The following is a 17,605-nucleotide window of genomic DNA, read 5'->3' as shown; positions in this document are numbered from 1 at the left end:
ACGGAAGCGTGTTTCTTTCCCACGGTGGCCATATGGGGATAGGGTCTGTGCTGCCTTCAGTTTAAGTTGTGGAGGCCACCACGGCCAGAGCAAGTGAGTCACAGAGGAGACAGCAGGTGCACCTATGTGTGCTAGGCCCACCAGAGCTGTTACCTTCTCATCACTGCCCTGTCAAGACTGTTTCTCAGCTGGCACCCTCTCAGGCTGTTACCCTGGCACCAGAAGCAGTCTCTGTCAGGGAATCACAGAGAGGATGGCTGACGGGGGTGCGTGCTTTGGATAGGAGACCCCTGGACCCAGTGCCTTTGAGATTTGACTGTCGTGTGTGGTTCTCTCGTCAGGGAGTAACCTCCATCCTTCCAGTGTTGCGGGAGGGCGTCCTGACTGGCAGCCCGGAACAGAAAGAGGAAGCGGCCAAAGCTTTAGGTTTGGTGATCCGCCTGACCTCAGCTGACGCCCTGAGGCCCTCCGTGGTCAGCATCACTGGGCCTCTGATCCGCATCCTGGGGGACCGGTTCAGCTGGAACGTAAAGGCAGCCCTGCTCGAGACACTCAGCCTCTTGCTGGCCAAGGTGAGCCACTGACACATTCACCTCTTGGTCCATTTGGGTCTTCAAGAACTGATCTGTCTGCCGGTTGGTGTCATGTGGCAGCACGGTGAGCTTATTATGGAGAAACAGCATGGCAGAGGGAGTCGAGATGCTAGACGCTAGACTCACACTACGCCAGAATGACCTTGGGAAAGTATGGTAACCTCTGAGCTTGTGCCCTCACCCGTGATTTGGAAGTGCTGCTGCCGCCTGCCAATGAAGAGCTGTGGGGCCTAGAGAAGGTGGTGTCAGGTGGTGCCTGACGCATCCTGAGCGTAACGGAGCCCTTTCCTCCCAGAATTTGTCCCATAGGCCATGAGTCGATGTCATCCGTGGCCAGATGGTTCCTACCTCCCGTTTACCAGCTTCACTCCATGGTGTGCCTCCCAGCAGCCTGCAGCCCCTGACCCCAGTATTTTCACACTTCCAAACAGCTGCTTTGGTTTTTCCCATTTAGGAAGAAGTAAATGTTCATTCTTGGGAGGGGTGACTTTCTGAGGTCATTTGTTTCATAGGATTGTTCTCTGAGCAGTGTCAGTGCTCAGCTTGCATATCTATTGCTCAGAAGATGATACCTGCCCTTATACACCTGGTCCGTTGCCCTGTCTTGGCATTGGAACAGGTCTTCAGTGGGGCTGACAGCCGTCACCTGCACTGCTCTTTCATGTATTTGGAGATAGAGGTTTCAAGTCGCTTGTCCGTGTGGACTGGTCTCCACTTAAGCCAACCAGTGGCTCCCTTGGAGGTGGTGATACCGGGGCTGAGCAGGACCTGTCCGTGCTGGCTGTCCTCTTTGTGGGAGTATCTACTCCTAGCCTGTGTGCGAGAGCTCCTGGTGGTTTCTGATTGATTTCGTATCTGTCGCACACTGTGGCCTTGGACTCCACCACACCCGTAGTTTCTTATGTGGGTTTCTCAAACAGGTCGGGATTGCCCTGAAGCCATTCCTGCCCCAGCTGCAGACCACTTTTACCAAAGCCCTGCAGGACTCCAACCGGGGGGTACGCCTGAAGGCTGCTGATGCTCTGGGGAAGCTCATCTCCATCCACATCAAGGTGGACCCCCTCTTCACAGAGCTATTGAATGGAATCCGTGTCATGGAAGACCCAGGTGTCAGGTGAGGTGCCGCTGGGGCAGTGCTGTGGCTGTGAGGAGGCCAGGCGGATGCTGAAGCCTCCTGGGGCCGGGCCGGGCCGGGCCTGTGTGGGCGGGAGCAGTGGTGAAGAAGAGCGAGGGGTTTAAGTTGGATGCGTTGGTTCTGTAGGGACACCATGCTGCAGGCCCTGAGGTTTGTGATTCAGGGAGCAGGGGCCAAAGTGGACGTGGTCATCCGGAAAAACATTGTCTCGCTCCTGCTGAGCATGCTGGGACACGACGAGGTATGGCTGCAGGTGGATGGCAGGGCTGGTGGGCTCTACTGGTTCCCCTTCTCTTTGCTTTGGTCGACATGTCTGTTTTGTGTTGGAAGAACTGCTGCCTGCTCAGTGGTAATAATCATTCCTGATGCTCCTATCACTCTTTATGGTTTAACAGGCATTTGGTTGTGAGGGAGACAGGGCGGGTAGTGTTGGTATTGGTTGTTCTGTTTCACAGATAAGGAAGGTAAGGTTTTCACAGTAAGGAAAGTAAGGAGCTCTTGTGAACTTACTGTGCAATCTTAAACGAGCCACTTTCCCTCTCTGCCTTTCCTTTCCCTGTGTGTAAAATGAAGACATTCGTTTATTGGTTCAGGAAACATTTGCTGAGACAAAGGGTCTATCGCAGAGGTGAAGCCAGCATGGTCACAGCCCTTAAGAAATTTGGCATCTGGGAGGGTGCCTGGGTGGCTCAGTTGGTTAAACATCCAACTCTTTATTTGGCTCAGGTCATGATCTCACGGTTTGTGAGTTCAAGCCCTGCGTCGGGCTCTGCTCTGACAGTTTGTAGCCTGCTTGGGATGATCTCTCTCTCTGCCTCTCTCCTGCCTTCTCTCTCTCTCTCTCTCTCTCTCTCTCTCTCTCTCTCTCTCTCTCTCTTTCTCTCTCTTTCTTTCTCTCTCTCTCACCTTAAACAAATAAAATAAAAAGGAAATTTGGCATCTGGTGTCTGGGACACCAGGTCGGAGGTCTTAGCACTGTTGGAGAGGGTGAGACTTGCCTGGGGCCATGCCCTAGCAAGGTGAAGTCAGCCACAGTCTGAGCTCTGGGACCCCCGGTGCTGTCTCCGTTCCAGCACGGCCCCTCCTTCCCCAGCCTGGAAGCGTGTGTTAAGTACTCGTTGGCTGCCCAGCGACTGAGTCTAGATAAGAATTTTCTCTTTCTCCTCTGACAGCCCTCTGTTGTGGGGTTAATCTCTGGACTGAGCCTGTGGGTTCACATGGTTTGCACTTGTAGCGCACTCAGTGGGGCCAGCCCTTGTTGCTGCTGGGTTTACCATGGCTGTGGAAGTCTGGCCTCATTCCAACTGCTGCTCCCTGACTAGAGCCCCCGCCTTCTCTGTCAGGGTTTTTACAGGGCCATGCCCAGTGCAAGCAAAAGTTAGTATTTAGGCCAATTTGCATTTCACCACAGTGGAACTTAAAATAGATCCTGTTGGAGAGAGTGGGCGTCAGAGAGAGCCAGCTTTAGCCTTGCTTGGCACCTGGGCTTCTGCCTGGAGCTCAGAGGTGCAAACTGTGGTCAGACCATCTTCCCCCCAACTCAGAGCTTCCCCTGGATCAATGGTGGCCAACCAGGGTGCCAGCCTGGCATTATCCACTCAGCAGGTCGTTAGTCCTTGGTTGGTGGGTTGGTTTGTGGTCTGTGTGCACATCAGATTGGCACTTATTAATAATATAGTATGTATCTTAAAAATCCACTCCCTTGCTATCCCGTGATTAGTTGGCTAGGGAGGAGCAGCAGGGAGCAGGTTGTGTATCTGGCTTTGATTTTGACAGAAAATGCTCAGCTTTTGCTTGTCCTCCTTAGGTTGATTAGTGGCTTCATTCTGACTTCCTAGGACAAACCTGAATAAGGGAGGTGGTGCTAGGGCACTGACATAGTAGAGAGATTCCAGGGTGTCGCTCTGGACACAAGATGACACACAAGGTTGGCAGGGGAGCGGGGCTGGAAGGAAAGGAGCTCAGAGTGGTTCTCTAGCTGATGTCCAGTGATGTGGGCAGCGGCCGCCCCTCGCTGCCTCCCAGAGCTGTTGATAGTAATTGAGATAATACGCGGAAAATGTTCTGACTTTCTAAGAAGAGAGGTGCTACGTAAATACGGGTATTATTGCCATTGTGATGATGATTACCATATGCACGCACACTGGAGTTTTCTATAATTGAGAGAAGTGCTGGGTGTGTGGTTGTTCGCTCCACGCCCAGTGGCGGCTGCCATGAATGGCAGTCCCGCACTGGCAGCAGGAGTGCACGTGCCTGGAGTGGGGACAGGAGTCTGGAGTCGCCTCGTTCTGCCTTCTCCCCTGCCCTCCATCCTGGGCAGTTGCTGGCCCCACTGACCTTGCAGCTGGTGGTGCAGCTCACGCCGCCTTTTGCTCCCTTCTGTGCTCTGTCAGGACAACACTCGCATCTCCTCGGCCGGCTGCCTGGGCGAGCTGTGTGCCTTTCTGACTGAAGAGGAGCTCAGCGCTGTCCTTCAGCAGTGCTTGCTGGGTAGGTCTCCTGTGCACTGGGGAACCCCTGCAGGGCCTTGTCTCCCCTTTCCCTTGGGGGGGTCTTCTGGCAGCTAGTCTCTCCTTGGGGAATCCAGCTCTTAAAACAAAATGGAGTTTCCAGTGGTCCTATAGTCCCTTACGTCTCTGCTCGGGGAACGTGGCTGCGAGTCTGAAGTAGCTTGAGAGAGACCTCTTCATAATGTGCCACATTGGGCAGGGCGGTCCGTGTGCAGTGGACTGGGATTTCCATTGGGCTTAGGTTGGGTGGGCCTGGGGGCTGCATGGCTGGTAGGGGCATAGTGTAAAGTGCAGGTTGACCCAGTTGTGTCCTTCCACTCAGCGGATGTGTCTGGCATTGACTGGATGGTTCGGCATGGACGGAGCCTGGCACTGTCTGTGGCTGTGAACGTGGCTCCCAACAGACTCTGTGCGGGCAGGTATAGCAGTGAAGTTCAGGACATGATCCTCAGCAATGCCATGGCAGACAGGGTAAGGCTTTGGGGCAGCCACACCCCTCTCCCCCTCCCTAGCCCAAATTCCACAGCTGTATCCTTGCTGACACTGCACAAGGGGCGGGGGAGGGGCTCTACTGCAGACTGGGTGGTGAGAGGCCTGGGTTCAAATTTTGCCTTTGCCAATAACTTTCTGTGGCCTTGGACCACTACTTGGTCTCCCTGGGCCTCAGTTCTGTCATCTGTAAACAATGAGGAGTTTAAGTAGGAGTGTCTAGAGGTCCCTTCCATGTCAGAAGCTCTCTGAACCCTGTTCGTGGGAAGCAGTGCACACAACCTTTGTTTGCTTCATAGCCAGGAAGCAAAGAAAGCTGTCTGCAAGAAAGCTGTCAAAGAGTCTTGGATGTGAAGTTGTGTGTGTGTGTGTGTGTGTGTGTGTGTGTGTGTGTGTGTATAGCAGGGGTGCTTATATGAGGGGCCAGTGTCCTGGAGGTTCCTGGGGATGAGACAGAGCCTGGCCCTGCTGCTCCGAGGAAGGGGCAGGGTGCTGTGCCATCCAGCTCTTTCCTGTCCCCACAGATCCCCATCGCAGTGAGCGGGATCCGGGGCATGGGGTTCCTGATGAAGCATCACATCGAGACAGGGGGAGGACAGTTGCCAGCCAAACTCTCCAGCCTGTTCATTAAGGTGAGTAGGGGCAGCCTGGCTTGTGAGAAGGACCCATGTCCAAAGAACACTGGAAGTGTGCTGTCTGACTGTTCTGACTGTTCTGACTGTCTGACTGTGCTGTTCTGGGAGTTCTCTGCGGAGAGCTCTGGGAGGTCTCTGAACCCTTGGGAGTGGAACACAAAGTGATTCTGTGTGCTTTTTTCCTCCGGAAGAGTGCCTGACTTGTCAGATTCTCAAGTAGACCTGTAACCCCAAATCAAATTAAGAGTCACTATTTTATTTTTTTAAACTTTTTTTTTTGTTTTGTTTTAATTTTATCCTTTCTCAAAAGTGTACTATAGTATCATATTGTGGTTTAGTTTGCATTTGTTTATGGCTAATGATGTAGAACAATTTTTTTTTTGAGTGCGAGTAGGGGAGGGGCAGAGCTGGGGAGAGAGAGAATCTTAAGCAGACTCAGTGCCTTGCATGGAGCCTGATTCGGGGCTTGATTTTGCAACTGTGAAATCATGACCTGAGCTAAAGTCAAGTCAGACACTCAACCCACTGAGCCACCCAGACGCCCTGATGTAGAACAATTTTAATGTGCTTATTAGCCATCCCCACATTCACTTGGTAGAGTGTTTATTGATGTCTTTTGCTGTTCTTAAAATTGTGTTTTTTCTTTCCTAATACTGAAGTTTTGAGAGCTGTTTATATATTTTGCACATAAGACTTTAAGAACCACTATCTTAGGTATTCCTTCCAGGCATCTGGATTTAGTAAAATTTGGGACAGACCTGGGTTCACATCCTTTTTTTTTTTTTTTTTTTTTTTTTTAATGTTTATTTTTGAGAGTGAAGAGAGAGTATGAGTGGGGGAGGGGCAGAGAGAGAGGGAAACACAAGATGTGAAGCAGGTTCCAGGCTCTGAGCTGTCAGCACAGAGCCTGACGCAGGGCCCGAATTCGTGGTGGGTTCAAATCTTAATAAGTCTTTTCTTCCCTGCCTCCTTTTAGCTGGCATGGCACTTATTATTGTTATTGTGGTGGCTGCAAGGTGTCAACTAGGAAAGCCTGGGAGCTGGACACTGGGGCCCCTGCTGCCTGTGTAATAAAGCAAGCTTTTCAGAAATTGTGCACACAAATCAGAGTGAGAATCTGCATTTTTAGAGGTGTGGCTAAGTCTGAGACTCTGCCTTTGTAACCAGTTCCTGGGCGGTATCAGTGCTGCTGGTGTGTGGACCTCAATTTGAATAGTGAGGTTCCAGAGGGGGATTGCCCCAACCTGCAGACGCCTGCAGCCCTGCTGAGAGTTCTCAGGGCCCCTGTTAGATTGAGCCCATGTAACAGCATCACCTTGCATGCAGCTGTTCATCAGTGTTTGTTTACTGAAGATCCTCTGTGTACCTCGCTGGGCTAGACCCTCAAGGCATAGAGGTGCATGGAGCAGACAAGATCTGTAGAGTTGGAGGTACACAAAAAGCCTATGGGGATGAGGAGGGCCCTAATTTAGAGAGGGTTGTTATGGGAGACCTCTATGGGCTGACACTTGAGCTGAGGCCTGTAGGAGGAGAAGGAGCCAACCATGTGAGGACCTCCGGGCAGGCACATCCCAGGTTGTGGGACCAGTCAGGGCGGAGGCCCGAAGGCGGGAAGGAGCTTGGTGTCCCCGAGGAAGTGATAGCCCTGCGTGGACCAAGAGTAGTGAGAAAAAGGGAGAGAATAGCATGAGATGAGGTGGGAGAAGGAGATGGGCTGAGTCAGAACCTGTCACTGCTCCCCCCCCGCCCCTACCAAGATGGGAAAGGAAGCCATTGGAAGCGAGCAGTGGGGTCAGTTTCTGGATGAAGAGGGAATGTCAGGGCAGAAATTTGGGCTTCCTTGAAAAACAGACTGGATGTGCCTAACTAAAAGCTTATGGTCTTCTTAGTGTCTGCAGAACCCATCCAGTGACATCAGGCTGGTGGCCGAGAAGATGATCTGGTGGGCCAACAAGGACCCGCTGCCTCCCCTGGACCCCCAGGCCATCAAACCCATCCTAAAGGCTCTTCTCGACAACACCAAGGATAAAAACACTGTCGTGAGAGCCTACAGTGACCAGGCGATCGTCAACCTCCTCAAGATGAGGCAGGGCGAAGAGGTGTTTCAGGTGGGAGCCTGGGACTGGGGTGTCCCTCCAGGGCCTGCTGTGGGTGCTCGGCACACGGCTCTACTGCGTGGTAGTCTTTAAGCATCATACTCCACCACCTCATATGCTGAGTGTTGAGAGGCAGATTGTGGTCAGGTGACTGGTCTAGTGCCTGAAAACATTCCTCTGTTCCTGTGGTGTTCAGGCTTCTTTCGGCAACAGAGCCCTGTTTTGGAGAAACCCAAATAAAGTCTCACTTGGCATCTGAACGTGTGGAACGGATCCCAGGAGGGAGCCCTGTTCATGCACTCCTCTCCCCACCGTATTTAGAGCACTGAAAGCCCTTCCACTCCCCGCCTCAGCACATGAAAAGCATGAGGTGTGGTTTTCTTGGCTTCCCAGGGATCCATCGGACTCCCTTATTTTGCCGGAGTCCACAGCAGTGCTAGTTCTGAGGTTAATGTTCATTTTTGCCTTGGCTTGGAGAAACCTGAAGCTGTATTTTCTGATTACGTCTCCTCATTTCCATCTTCCCCACAGGCCCTCTCCAAGATCCTGGACGTGGCCAGTTTGGAGGTGCTGAATGAGTGCAACCGAAGGTCCCTGAAGAAGCTGGCCAGCCAGGCCGACTCCACAGAGCAGGTGGACGACACCATCCTGACCTGATAGGCCCAGGCCCCGCCCCCCGGGCTCCACCTCTTTGTTCAATGTTTTCATTTTTGAAAATACGTTTGTTCCGATGGGGAGCTTAGGAGATGACGTTCCCAGAAAGTATTTTAATATTTCAACAGACCACAGCCAAAGCCTTAAATCAAACCCACACACAACTGAAAATTGCCTCCTCCATCTCTCACCCTTTTCTTTGGAGAAGAGACAAAAGCACATGTGTGAGCCTCACCAAGTGGTAGCCAAGAGCTGATCATCCGGCTGAGCGTGGCTGGGTCTGGAACAGGTGGGGTCAGACTTCTGGATCCTCTTCTCCTGTGCTTGAGTTCTGCTTCGGGAGCCAGTGCTACTCGCCTTTGCCTAGATCCTGAGTGGGGCACTGAACCGTGGAGGTCGGCCTGGTGTGCCGTGTCTTGCCGTGGCTTTGCCATGTTGTGTGGCCCGATTGGATCTGACCCCTGTCAGGTGAACATGACATACTCGCAATGCCCTGGCAATTCACAAGTCGGGGAGGGGTATTGGTTTAAATGCAGGTTGTTTGAAGGAGGAATGTTTTAATAAAGGCTTTGATTTAATCTCGATACAAGCAGATTTATAAAAATCTCCATCCATTAAACATGAAGCTTTGTGCATCAGGAATAAGGTGAGCACCGGCAGCATTCTGACTCTTGGGCATCTCTCCTGCTCTTGGAAGTCTCGTAGAGGTTTATGCACTTCTCTGTCCTGAGGTTGGGTCCCGTGATTTCACTGAGCATAGAGAAGGCAGGGGTTGAATTGGCCACTTGCCTGTTCTGTCCTGACTCAGGAAGGTGGGGGAGCTTCTGGTAGTCAAGTGTTAAAGAGAAGTCCATCCCTTCTGCGGAGTAAGAAAGAACCACATTGCTGTAGTTAGAGGACTTGCCGAAGGAAAGAAAAGTTGCAGTTCAGCATCTGTCTCCTTTATGAATGACTTCCTTCCTCCTGGTTCTTAGAAGGCTCGTGATCCACATGTCCTGTCTGACGGAGCACGCCCTTCTGGGCCCAGTGACGCAAGTTTTTCTGGGCTGTGTCCCTGGTCACAGTATGGAATAAACCTCTACCGACATTACTGGTCAGAGCTGTAAAAGAAAGGAAATGTGGTAGCGAGCTCATTTTGTAAAAAGTCTAAAGTGTTCTATCAAAAAAAGCAAGGCTTGGCTTATTAATGCAGCAAAGGTAGAAAGTAGCCCTGTGACTCAGCACTTCTGATAAATAAGACAAGGTGACCTCTGAGATACTTCTGATGAAATCCTTGCTTTCTATGCCTGAGCCTTATATGTCATAGGACTTCCTATTTTCTTGTAGCAGGCATGGTCTCAGCTGGCTCAATGTAATTGTAGACTCCCAGGGCGGCAGGGGACCTTGAGAGGTCAGCTGAGTCAGTCCCGATAGCCAAAGCAGCCAATGGGTGCAGCTTTTGGTAGCCATGGGAACTGTTCCCTGCTTCTGGGATTCAGATGGTCAGCAGTGTCCTCTCAGTTCCCTGGGGCGTATGTCCAGCAAGCTGTGTGCACATGTGGTCACCTCTGCCAGTTAGCTCTGGCGAGGCAGATGAAGTTTCTGTGTGAGGGGGGTGTGGCTGGAAAAGCTCTGGTAAGCCCCTGAGGGATAGTCTTCAGTGTTTCCTCCAGGATCTCAGAATAGATGCTTATGTCCATCTCAGGCGTTCAGCCCCCAGTATGAAACTGGGAGGGAAATCTGATGTACTTAGAGGTGGAAGACACTCAGTAAGCAAAATCCAAAGGAAAAACACCAGGTTCTGTTCCAGAAACTGGAGGAGGATGAGATCTCTCTGTTCAGGATGGATGGATGGAGGTTGATTCACAGACAGAGATGACTCAAAGGCTCCCGGAGCATGTTGAATTGCATTCCCTGAGTCTGCAGGGAGGGCGTGGGTTCCTGGGAAATGAGCCTCGAAGGGCTGTCACAGACAGGACAGTGGAGCAGGCACAGAGGACCCTCTCGACCCGGAGGGAGGCTTAGCAATCCTAGAAACAGCAGCCCTGCACATCCCGAAGGAAGTGGAGGTTGGCAGCAGCGAAGCAAAACTATTTGACCTGGTGGTTGGTAGAGCCATTTCACCTTGGGCAAGCTGTCGGACTTCTCTGGGCCAGTTTTCTCATCTATAAAATGAGGTATTTGGTATAGAATCTCTAAGAATCTCTTGTTCTCAATGTTATAATAGTGATTATAACTGATGACATTTGGCATTTTTTCATTTAATCTCCTCAACCCATGAAGTAGGTTCTCTTGTGGTTACTGTTTTCCAGAGGAAGGAATTTAGGGAAAGAAGTCATTCCCCTGGGATCATATGGCTAATAAATGGCAGTTTGTCCCCAGAGCGGATATTCTTGGGTTCTCTCTTCTGTGATGGTTAGTTAGGTACAAGCATTTTCTCTTCTTTGTAGCAGGGCCTTCAGCCCCTTCACGTCTTGGCCCACACGGCCAACAGTGGCTGAGTGGCTCTGGGTGATTGGCCCAGGACTCTACCTGGATGCCCTGCTGGCTGGTCAGTACCTCACCCCATTCACAGGACACTTGCTTTAGGAAAGACAGCTATTTTCTAAGACTTTCAGTGATCTCGAAGGAGGAGACTCTGATATTTCTCTTCACGTGTCTGAAAGACATGCCCTGAGCTAACCCAGGGAAAACTAAACCGAACCTCTCACCCCTTCACCTGATTCCAGGCACCTCTGGAATCATGGGCATCGAGATTAGTTTAAAATGTGGGGAGAGAATGACATGCTTTACAGACCTAGGCACCAAATGTACAGGTAAGTTCTGGCTCACTGCTGTGATGCCAGCTCGGGAGAGGGGCAAGGGACCTGCAGGATTGATTCTTCTGTTTGCAGGGATTTGAAGACCCCGTTTTGCCGAGCACAGATTCTGAAACAAGATTGGTGGTTAGGAATGTTTCTCTAAGTATGGTTGTGTGTGGACATGTGGTAAATTGCTTCAAGCCTTTCTGAATGAGAACAATAGGGAGAAACAGGAAGAGCCTCAAAAAACATCTAGGTTCTAAAATGTTTTCAAGGAAATGCAGGCAGTGCTTTCGTGCTGTATGGTGTTCTCTTGTGGAGCTGTGTGAACTCATCAAGGCAGGTTTGACCCTTCACTTAATGTTAAGTTGGGTGGCCCAGAGCACGTTGCTTTACCTGAACCCACATGTCCTCATCTGTACAGTGACCAGGACAGTCACAGGCTTGTCTGCAGTGAGCGAGATAGCATGCTCCATGAGGCCAGGCACACGGGAGGTACTTGCTTGGTGGGTGAGAGAGAAATGGGGGATGTCAATGGGAAAGGACTGAGCCATAGGCACTCTTACCCCAGTGGCGTGTCACAAGTCCTGAGCTCTTGTTCAGGAGTCCCTGCTGGGGCTGGAATCGGCAGATGCTGTGTTAACTTTGTGAGCCCGAAGTTTTAAAAAGCTTATGAACTTAAAAATCAGATTCTTTTTGAGAAGCGATGACCGCTGTGTTTGGATGAGTAAGATGCCGAGTGAGGAGCGTGTCCGTACGGGGACGGGGTCTCCAGGGTGCCGGGGCAAGATAGCCCTCTACTGTCGTCGTTAGAGCGGTGCGTGGGAGGCCAGAAGGGACTGGTCCTTGTTTTATGAGGAGGAAAGTGGAGGTACATATGGCCAGTTGGCTGCAGAACTGGGAAAAACCTATGTTTCTTGATAGTTGGGTCACCAGGCCCCAGGGCCATCAGCAAAAGAAACTAGGCAAGTTGTTGGCATGTAATTCTGTGGAGTGACTGGGTTTTACTCTTCATAAGAGATGGAGCCCAGTTATTTCATTGGGTGTTTCCCAGCTGCCCCTCATTGTATTAGGAGGGTTCCCTGCAGCCTGTCTGGTGGAAGGATAGTCTTGGTGTTAATGAAGCTCAGGAAACTGGAAAAACTGGTCCAAGGATTACTCCCTCTGTGGGATTTCTGTGTGACACTCCTGTGTGTGTCCACATGCAATACACCAGTCACCTTCTGATGCTCTTCTGAGACCCAGTTTCTCTGGTTGAGATGGCATAAGCTGGTCGTAAGCAGGATTCGAGCCTTCTTACCATTTGGACTCCCGTAAAGGGGGTGGGAAGCCGGGGTGTAGCAGTATCTGATCCAGCATTTCTCAAATATCTTGGCCTCAGGAACTCTTTACACTTTGAAAGTATACACCCCAAAGAGCTCTTGCGTATGTATCTCTTCCTTATTGATATTTACCACCATACACATCCAAACTGGTCAACTTTGTAAGTTGTACTCGTTTAAAAATAATAAACCCGTTACGTGTTACCATAAGTAACCATAACAAATATAACTAAGTTTTCCAAAACAAAAGCCATTTTAGTGAGGAGAGAAGCTTTGTTTTACATTCTTCACATCTCTTTAATGTCTGGATTTTCATGTCTGCTCCTGCATTCAAGCTATTGTGATGTCACATGTCACGTAGGCTCTCTGGAAACCTCCACTGGGTAAGAACGAGAGTGGAAAAAGCAAGTAAGATCTTGGTATTAAGAGAAAATGTTTTCACTGCAGATTCTTTGAAGGGGTCTCAGGGAGCCCCGGGGGTCCCTAGGCCACACTTCAAAAACCACCGATTGGGCGCCTGGGTGGCTCAGTCGGTTGAGCGTCCGACTTCAGCTCAGGTCATGATCTTACGGCCTGTGAATTCGAGCCCCGCTTTGGGCTCTGTGCTCACAGCTCACAGCCTGGAGCCTGCTTCGGATTCTGTGTCTCCCTCTCTCTTTGCCCCTCCCCTGCTCATGCTCTGTCTCTCTGTCAAAAACAAATAAACGTTAAAAATTAAAAAAAAAAAAAAAAAAAAAACCAACACTGATCTAGGGGGCATTAGGATGGCTCAGTTGGTTAAGTAACCAACTCCTGGTTTCGGATTAGGTCATGATGTTCTGCGTACTCTGTCTCCACCTCTCTGCCCCTTCCCCGCTCATGTTCTCTCTCTCTCTCTCAAAAATAAACGTTAAATAAAAAAGAAAGAAAACCACTAATATAAACGATGAGGGGAGAGAAATCCTACTGGTGTTTGGTTGGGTGTGTTGGGGGTTGACCCTGTAGTGCTGGTGACAGACCCCAAAAATTGGTCCACACCCCACAGAAAGCAAACACAAGAGAGTTTAGCTACATTGTTTCTTTCTTTTTTTTTTTTAATATATTTTTGCATTTATTCTTGATAGAGACAGAGCACAAGTGCGGGGCGGTGGGGGGCGGGGGGAGAGGAGGAGACACAGAATCCAAAGCAGGCCCCAGGCTCTGAGCTGTCAGCACAGAGCCCGACGCAGGGCTCAAACTCACAAATTGCGAGATCATGACCTAGGCCGAAGTCAGATGCCTAACCAACTGAGCCACCCAGGCGCCCCTAGCTACATTGTTTCTGATGTTCCTTCCAATTTGCCAGATCTCTGTGTGGCTTCACTTTAATGCCACAGACACCAGTGCCTGCCATATGCTAGGTCCCGGAGAACACCGGGATGGCCCCTGCAACCAAGGAACTTAATTAACGTTCACTTGGTCTTGGCCACTGCGAAGTCTCACAGTATGGTATCAAGCATGTAGGCAAGAAATCGAGGCTGATTTCCAGTTCCATCAAAATTCTCTTTATTCCTTCCCCCTGGGACCAGTGTGTTGGAAGTGTCCCGTCTTGGCTTCTTTAAAGCCCCTGGCGTTCAGTTCACCTGCCTGCTCTGAATTCTCACTTGCCACCTGCTTCTACCTATTTACACCATGGAACATGTCTGCCTCCCTCACTACCTGTGTCAGCAACTTTAGATTCCGTTGCTGACCAGCCAGGTCCCTCCAGACCTCTGCCCCACAGACCTTCATGTCTCGCGCTGCTCCCCGGGGTCACCGCTGGCTGCCACAAGGCCTCTGGCTCCACGTCCCCTCTTCCTTATCCTCCCAGCCTTCCCATTGGTGACACACTTCCTGCCTCTCCTGTAGTGCCTTTAGCCCACGTTTACCCCTTACTACTCAATCCTCACGCCTCACTGTCTGCCTATCCTCTGCTTCTGTGACCCTGAAAAACTTCACTCAACGCTGCTGTTCCCACCGCCACCAGCACCGCCACCACCACCACCGTCTTTTCATTCACTGCCCCACCTCTTGACCAAGGAGCACACCTGCCCACTCCATGGTGTCACTCTGTTCCCGTGAGCCTCTGCCTGCTGCTGTCCCCACTCTTCCTTTGTCTCCAGATACATATTTGTATTCCCTACCAAAATGTCACCTCCATGAAAGCAGGGGTTTTAAAGTTTAATTTATTGCTGTCGCTTCCCCTATGTCGGTGCCTGGTACAGGGAAGCTCTCAGACATGTGCTGAAGGGGGGGAACAACTTGTCTTGCCCTATTGTATCGTAAGCTCCATGAGGATGGGCCTTGTTTGGCTCATGTTGTGTCCTCGGTGCCAGCACAGTGCCTGGCACCTAGTAGGCACGCAGGTGTTTTCTGAATTAGCACCTGACTCCAGTTGCCAGGTAAGTTCTGTGAGATTTTTTTTTTTTTTTTTTTTTTTTTTTTTGGTTGCAGTGCTGCTTTGTCTGGTTGATGTTTGCATATTGTCCTTTGCATCTGTCCCTTCCTGCTGTTGCTGCACACCTGGGCTTCAGCAGTAACCTCCCTGAAATCTCAGCAGCAGAAATCCACCGTGCATGCTTGCACCAGACTACTGTGCAAAACAGGTGGCCTCGCAAAAACTCATCTGTAAACTGGCTATTCAGAACAGCGGAACCAAGTTTCTCATCGGTGCACACTGATGCTACCTCAGGTCCCCACAGTTTATATCCATGTTCATATGTAGTTTCTTTTTCTCTCTGTCCCTTTCTACCTAACTCTACCTACCTACCTACCTAGCTCCCTACCAGAACAAAGCTGGATTGTATGTAGTGGAGCATTTTGTGTCGTTTCGTTTTGTTTTGAGGGAGAGAGAGAGAGCAGCAGGAGGGGCAGACAGAGATGGAGAGAGAATCCCAAGCAGGCTCTGCACTGCCAGCACAGAGTGCGAAACGGGGCTCCACCTCATGACCTGAGCCAAAACCATGTCGGATGTTTAACTGACTGAGCCACCGAGGTGCCCCTGCTGAATTGTAGTTTAAATAAATGTAAAACGTTATTTGTAGAGGAAATAATGCTGTTTCATTTTGGGGACACCAGGCACATATCCTGGCCTCTAGGGAATTCTCTCTCAAAGCCAAAATTGATGATTTTCACAGGCGGTGACAGCGGCTGTCTAAATATACCTATCATTCAAGGCTTGTAAGTTCCAATTCCATCATGAAACCTTTATAATGAAATCTCTTCTCCATCATTCTAGCTAAAAGTGATAGCTCTGTTCCTCTGAAGTCTAGACTGCTTATTTGACAGCTGTTTTATCTATTGCATTGTCTTGTATTTTTAATTCCTTATGAGTATGTCTTACCTCTGATAAGACAGCTCCTGGAGAAAAAAGGCTCTATTCTATAACCTGTAGCATATAGTAAGTAGTAAGCATTCATTAGTTACTGATTAAATGAGTTAATGCCTGTTCCTTTCCAGAAGACACGTGCAGGCAAGTCAGGAATCTGGTCTTCACAATGGCCAACTCTGCTCTACTTTTGAGTAAAAGTATCCTGTAGCCTGGTATCAAGAGGCTGCCTTGGAAATGTGTGCAACAGGTATCTACAATAGGAAACAGCTGAAAGTATGAATGAGCCAGTGCAAAATGACCGTGGCTAACGGTATCAGTTGCTGTTTATCGAATGCCTGTATGTACCAGGTAATCTACAAACCTCTCTAATCCTCACAACTATTCTGTGAGGAAACGGGCTCCGAGATGTGATGTGACTTATCCCAAATCTGAAAGCTTTTAAGGGACAGAGCCAGGATTTCAAAGTTAGCATTTGGGGGCACCTGGCTGGCTCAATTGGCAGAACATGCGACTCTTGATCTCAGGGTTGTGAGTTCAAGCCCCATGTTGGGTGTGGCACTTGAACCAAAGTCCCTCTGACTCCAGAGCAGGTTGAGAAGATGAGCTGGAGTGGCCTCCTGCCTCAGTGGCTGGTCAGGGTTGAGTGTGCTTGCCTGGTAGCTACACAGACACTTTCGTCTTCCCTTGTACTTCTTAGAACTGCTGAATCAAAGGGGATCCCACTAACCTCTCCTAGACCAAGAAAGATCACTTTTTAAAAATAATTTTTTAAAGTTTGAGAGGGAGAATCTCAAGCAGGCTCTGTGCTGACAGCAGGGCTTGAACCCATGAACCAAGATCATGACGTGAGCTGAAATCAAGAGACTGAGGCTCAACTGACTGAGCCACCCACGTGCCCCCAAGGACCCCTTTTAAATGGTCATATGAAGTAATTCCTCTCCCAGGTAGTACCTTCAGATTCCAAGCCCATGTTTTTCTGACATCACCACACTCGATTCTTAGCTCCTGGAAAGAACCCTCAAAACGAGTATGACGCTCCATGAGCTGTTCAAGGATCTTCCCTGCAACCTTGTTTACATAAAACATTACAAACAACATGAATGCCTATCAATAGCAGAGTGGTTAAAGTACAACCCTATGACAGCGTACCATACCACGCGGTTATTAAATGACAGAACGTCCAAGCATATTGTTAAAAAGGCAACGTACATACATGTATGTGTTTGCACAGGCACAGAAAATTCATTGAAAGACATTTATTAGTTCAACAAATAGTTCTTAAGCACTTTAAGGTGTCCAAGGAACTTATTAACAAGAGTTAACTGTGAGGAATGAGTCTGAAGGAAAAACTAACTTGTATTTTTGGGTAAGCTTCTGTACATTTTGTTTTTTAACCATGAGCATTACTTTTTATAAAGTCAACATGTAAGTGATAAAACAAGTGGGAATATTCAACAGATACTTGACGGAAAGGGACAGAGAGCTATAAGGAGCTTAGGGATCTCTGCAATTCTCTAAGCAGGATGGTAGTAGGAGCATCTCCCTTTTAGGGCAGGTGGGAACTTACTCTAAAACTGGAAAAAACTGGAGCTGATGATAAACCCAATCCCGCTTAATTCCTGGCAGCCCAGGTCTTCCTAACCACACGATTTTGAGATATGACTCTGTAGGCGGTGTGAAATCGAAGCCGAGGGAGCTGCCGCTTGGGGCTCCGGATGCAGCTCACAACGGCTCAGCGTCAAGTTGGACGGGGCTCTGATTCTGGAACTGCCCTCCCCATTTTACCAAGGAAGCAACGCAGGCTCCAAGGGATCACGGGGCTAGGATGGGATTCAAAGGCCACACTCCTCTCACGCTCCGCTCCGCGGGCGACTCGTGTCCTGCAAAACCGGGCAGCCACCGGGTGCCTGCGAATTCAGTCCGCAGGCCAGAGACCAGCACCTCAACGGCGGCGTCCGTGCGGAAGGGGGCGGAGTGTCCGGGTCCTGGGTCCCGAGAAACCGGGAGCTCGGCGTAAGCCCCGCCCCCAAGGTCACTGCGTGCCGGTCTTTCCGTCTCCGCAG

At 50.1% G+C, this 17,605-nt stretch overlaps 1 protein-coding gene across 2 annotated transcripts in view; it reads left to right on the top strand.

Moving 5' to 3' along the window:
• The window catches only part of GCN1 (GCN1 activator of EIF2AK4), a 58,281-nt gene extending 49,585 nt beyond the window's left edge, over positions 1-8,696 (top strand). For both annotated transcript variants that reach the window (XM_042910975.1, XM_042910974.1), the window contains 8 exons: positions 342-572; positions 1,514-1,707; positions 1,855-1,969; positions 4,122-4,218; positions 4,561-4,709; positions 5,252-5,359; positions 7,252-7,470; positions 7,990-8,696. In XM_042910975.1, the coding sequence (XP_042766909.1) occupies positions 342-572; positions 1,514-1,707; positions 1,855-1,969; positions 4,122-4,218; positions 4,561-4,709; positions 5,252-5,359; positions 7,252-7,470; positions 7,990-8,115 (1,239 nt within the window). In that variant the 3' untranslated portion in view covers positions 8,116-8,696. The remainder of the gene's footprint in view (positions 1-341; positions 573-1,513; positions 1,708-1,854; positions 1,970-4,121; positions 4,219-4,560; positions 4,710-5,251; positions 5,360-7,251; positions 7,471-7,989) is intronic.
• The last annotated feature ends 8,909 nt before the right edge of the window (positions 8,697-17,605 follow it).

Source organism: Panthera leo, chromosome D3 (genome assembly GCF_018350215.1).
Source record: "Panthera leo isolate Ple1 chromosome D3, P.leo_Ple1_pat1.1, whole genome shotgun sequence".
Lineage (NCBI taxonomy): Eukaryota > Metazoa > Chordata > Mammalia > Carnivora > Felidae > Panthera > Panthera leo.
The sequence above is the reverse complement of the archived record's forward strand: the minus strand, read 5'-3'. Positions and strand labels throughout refer to the sequence as shown.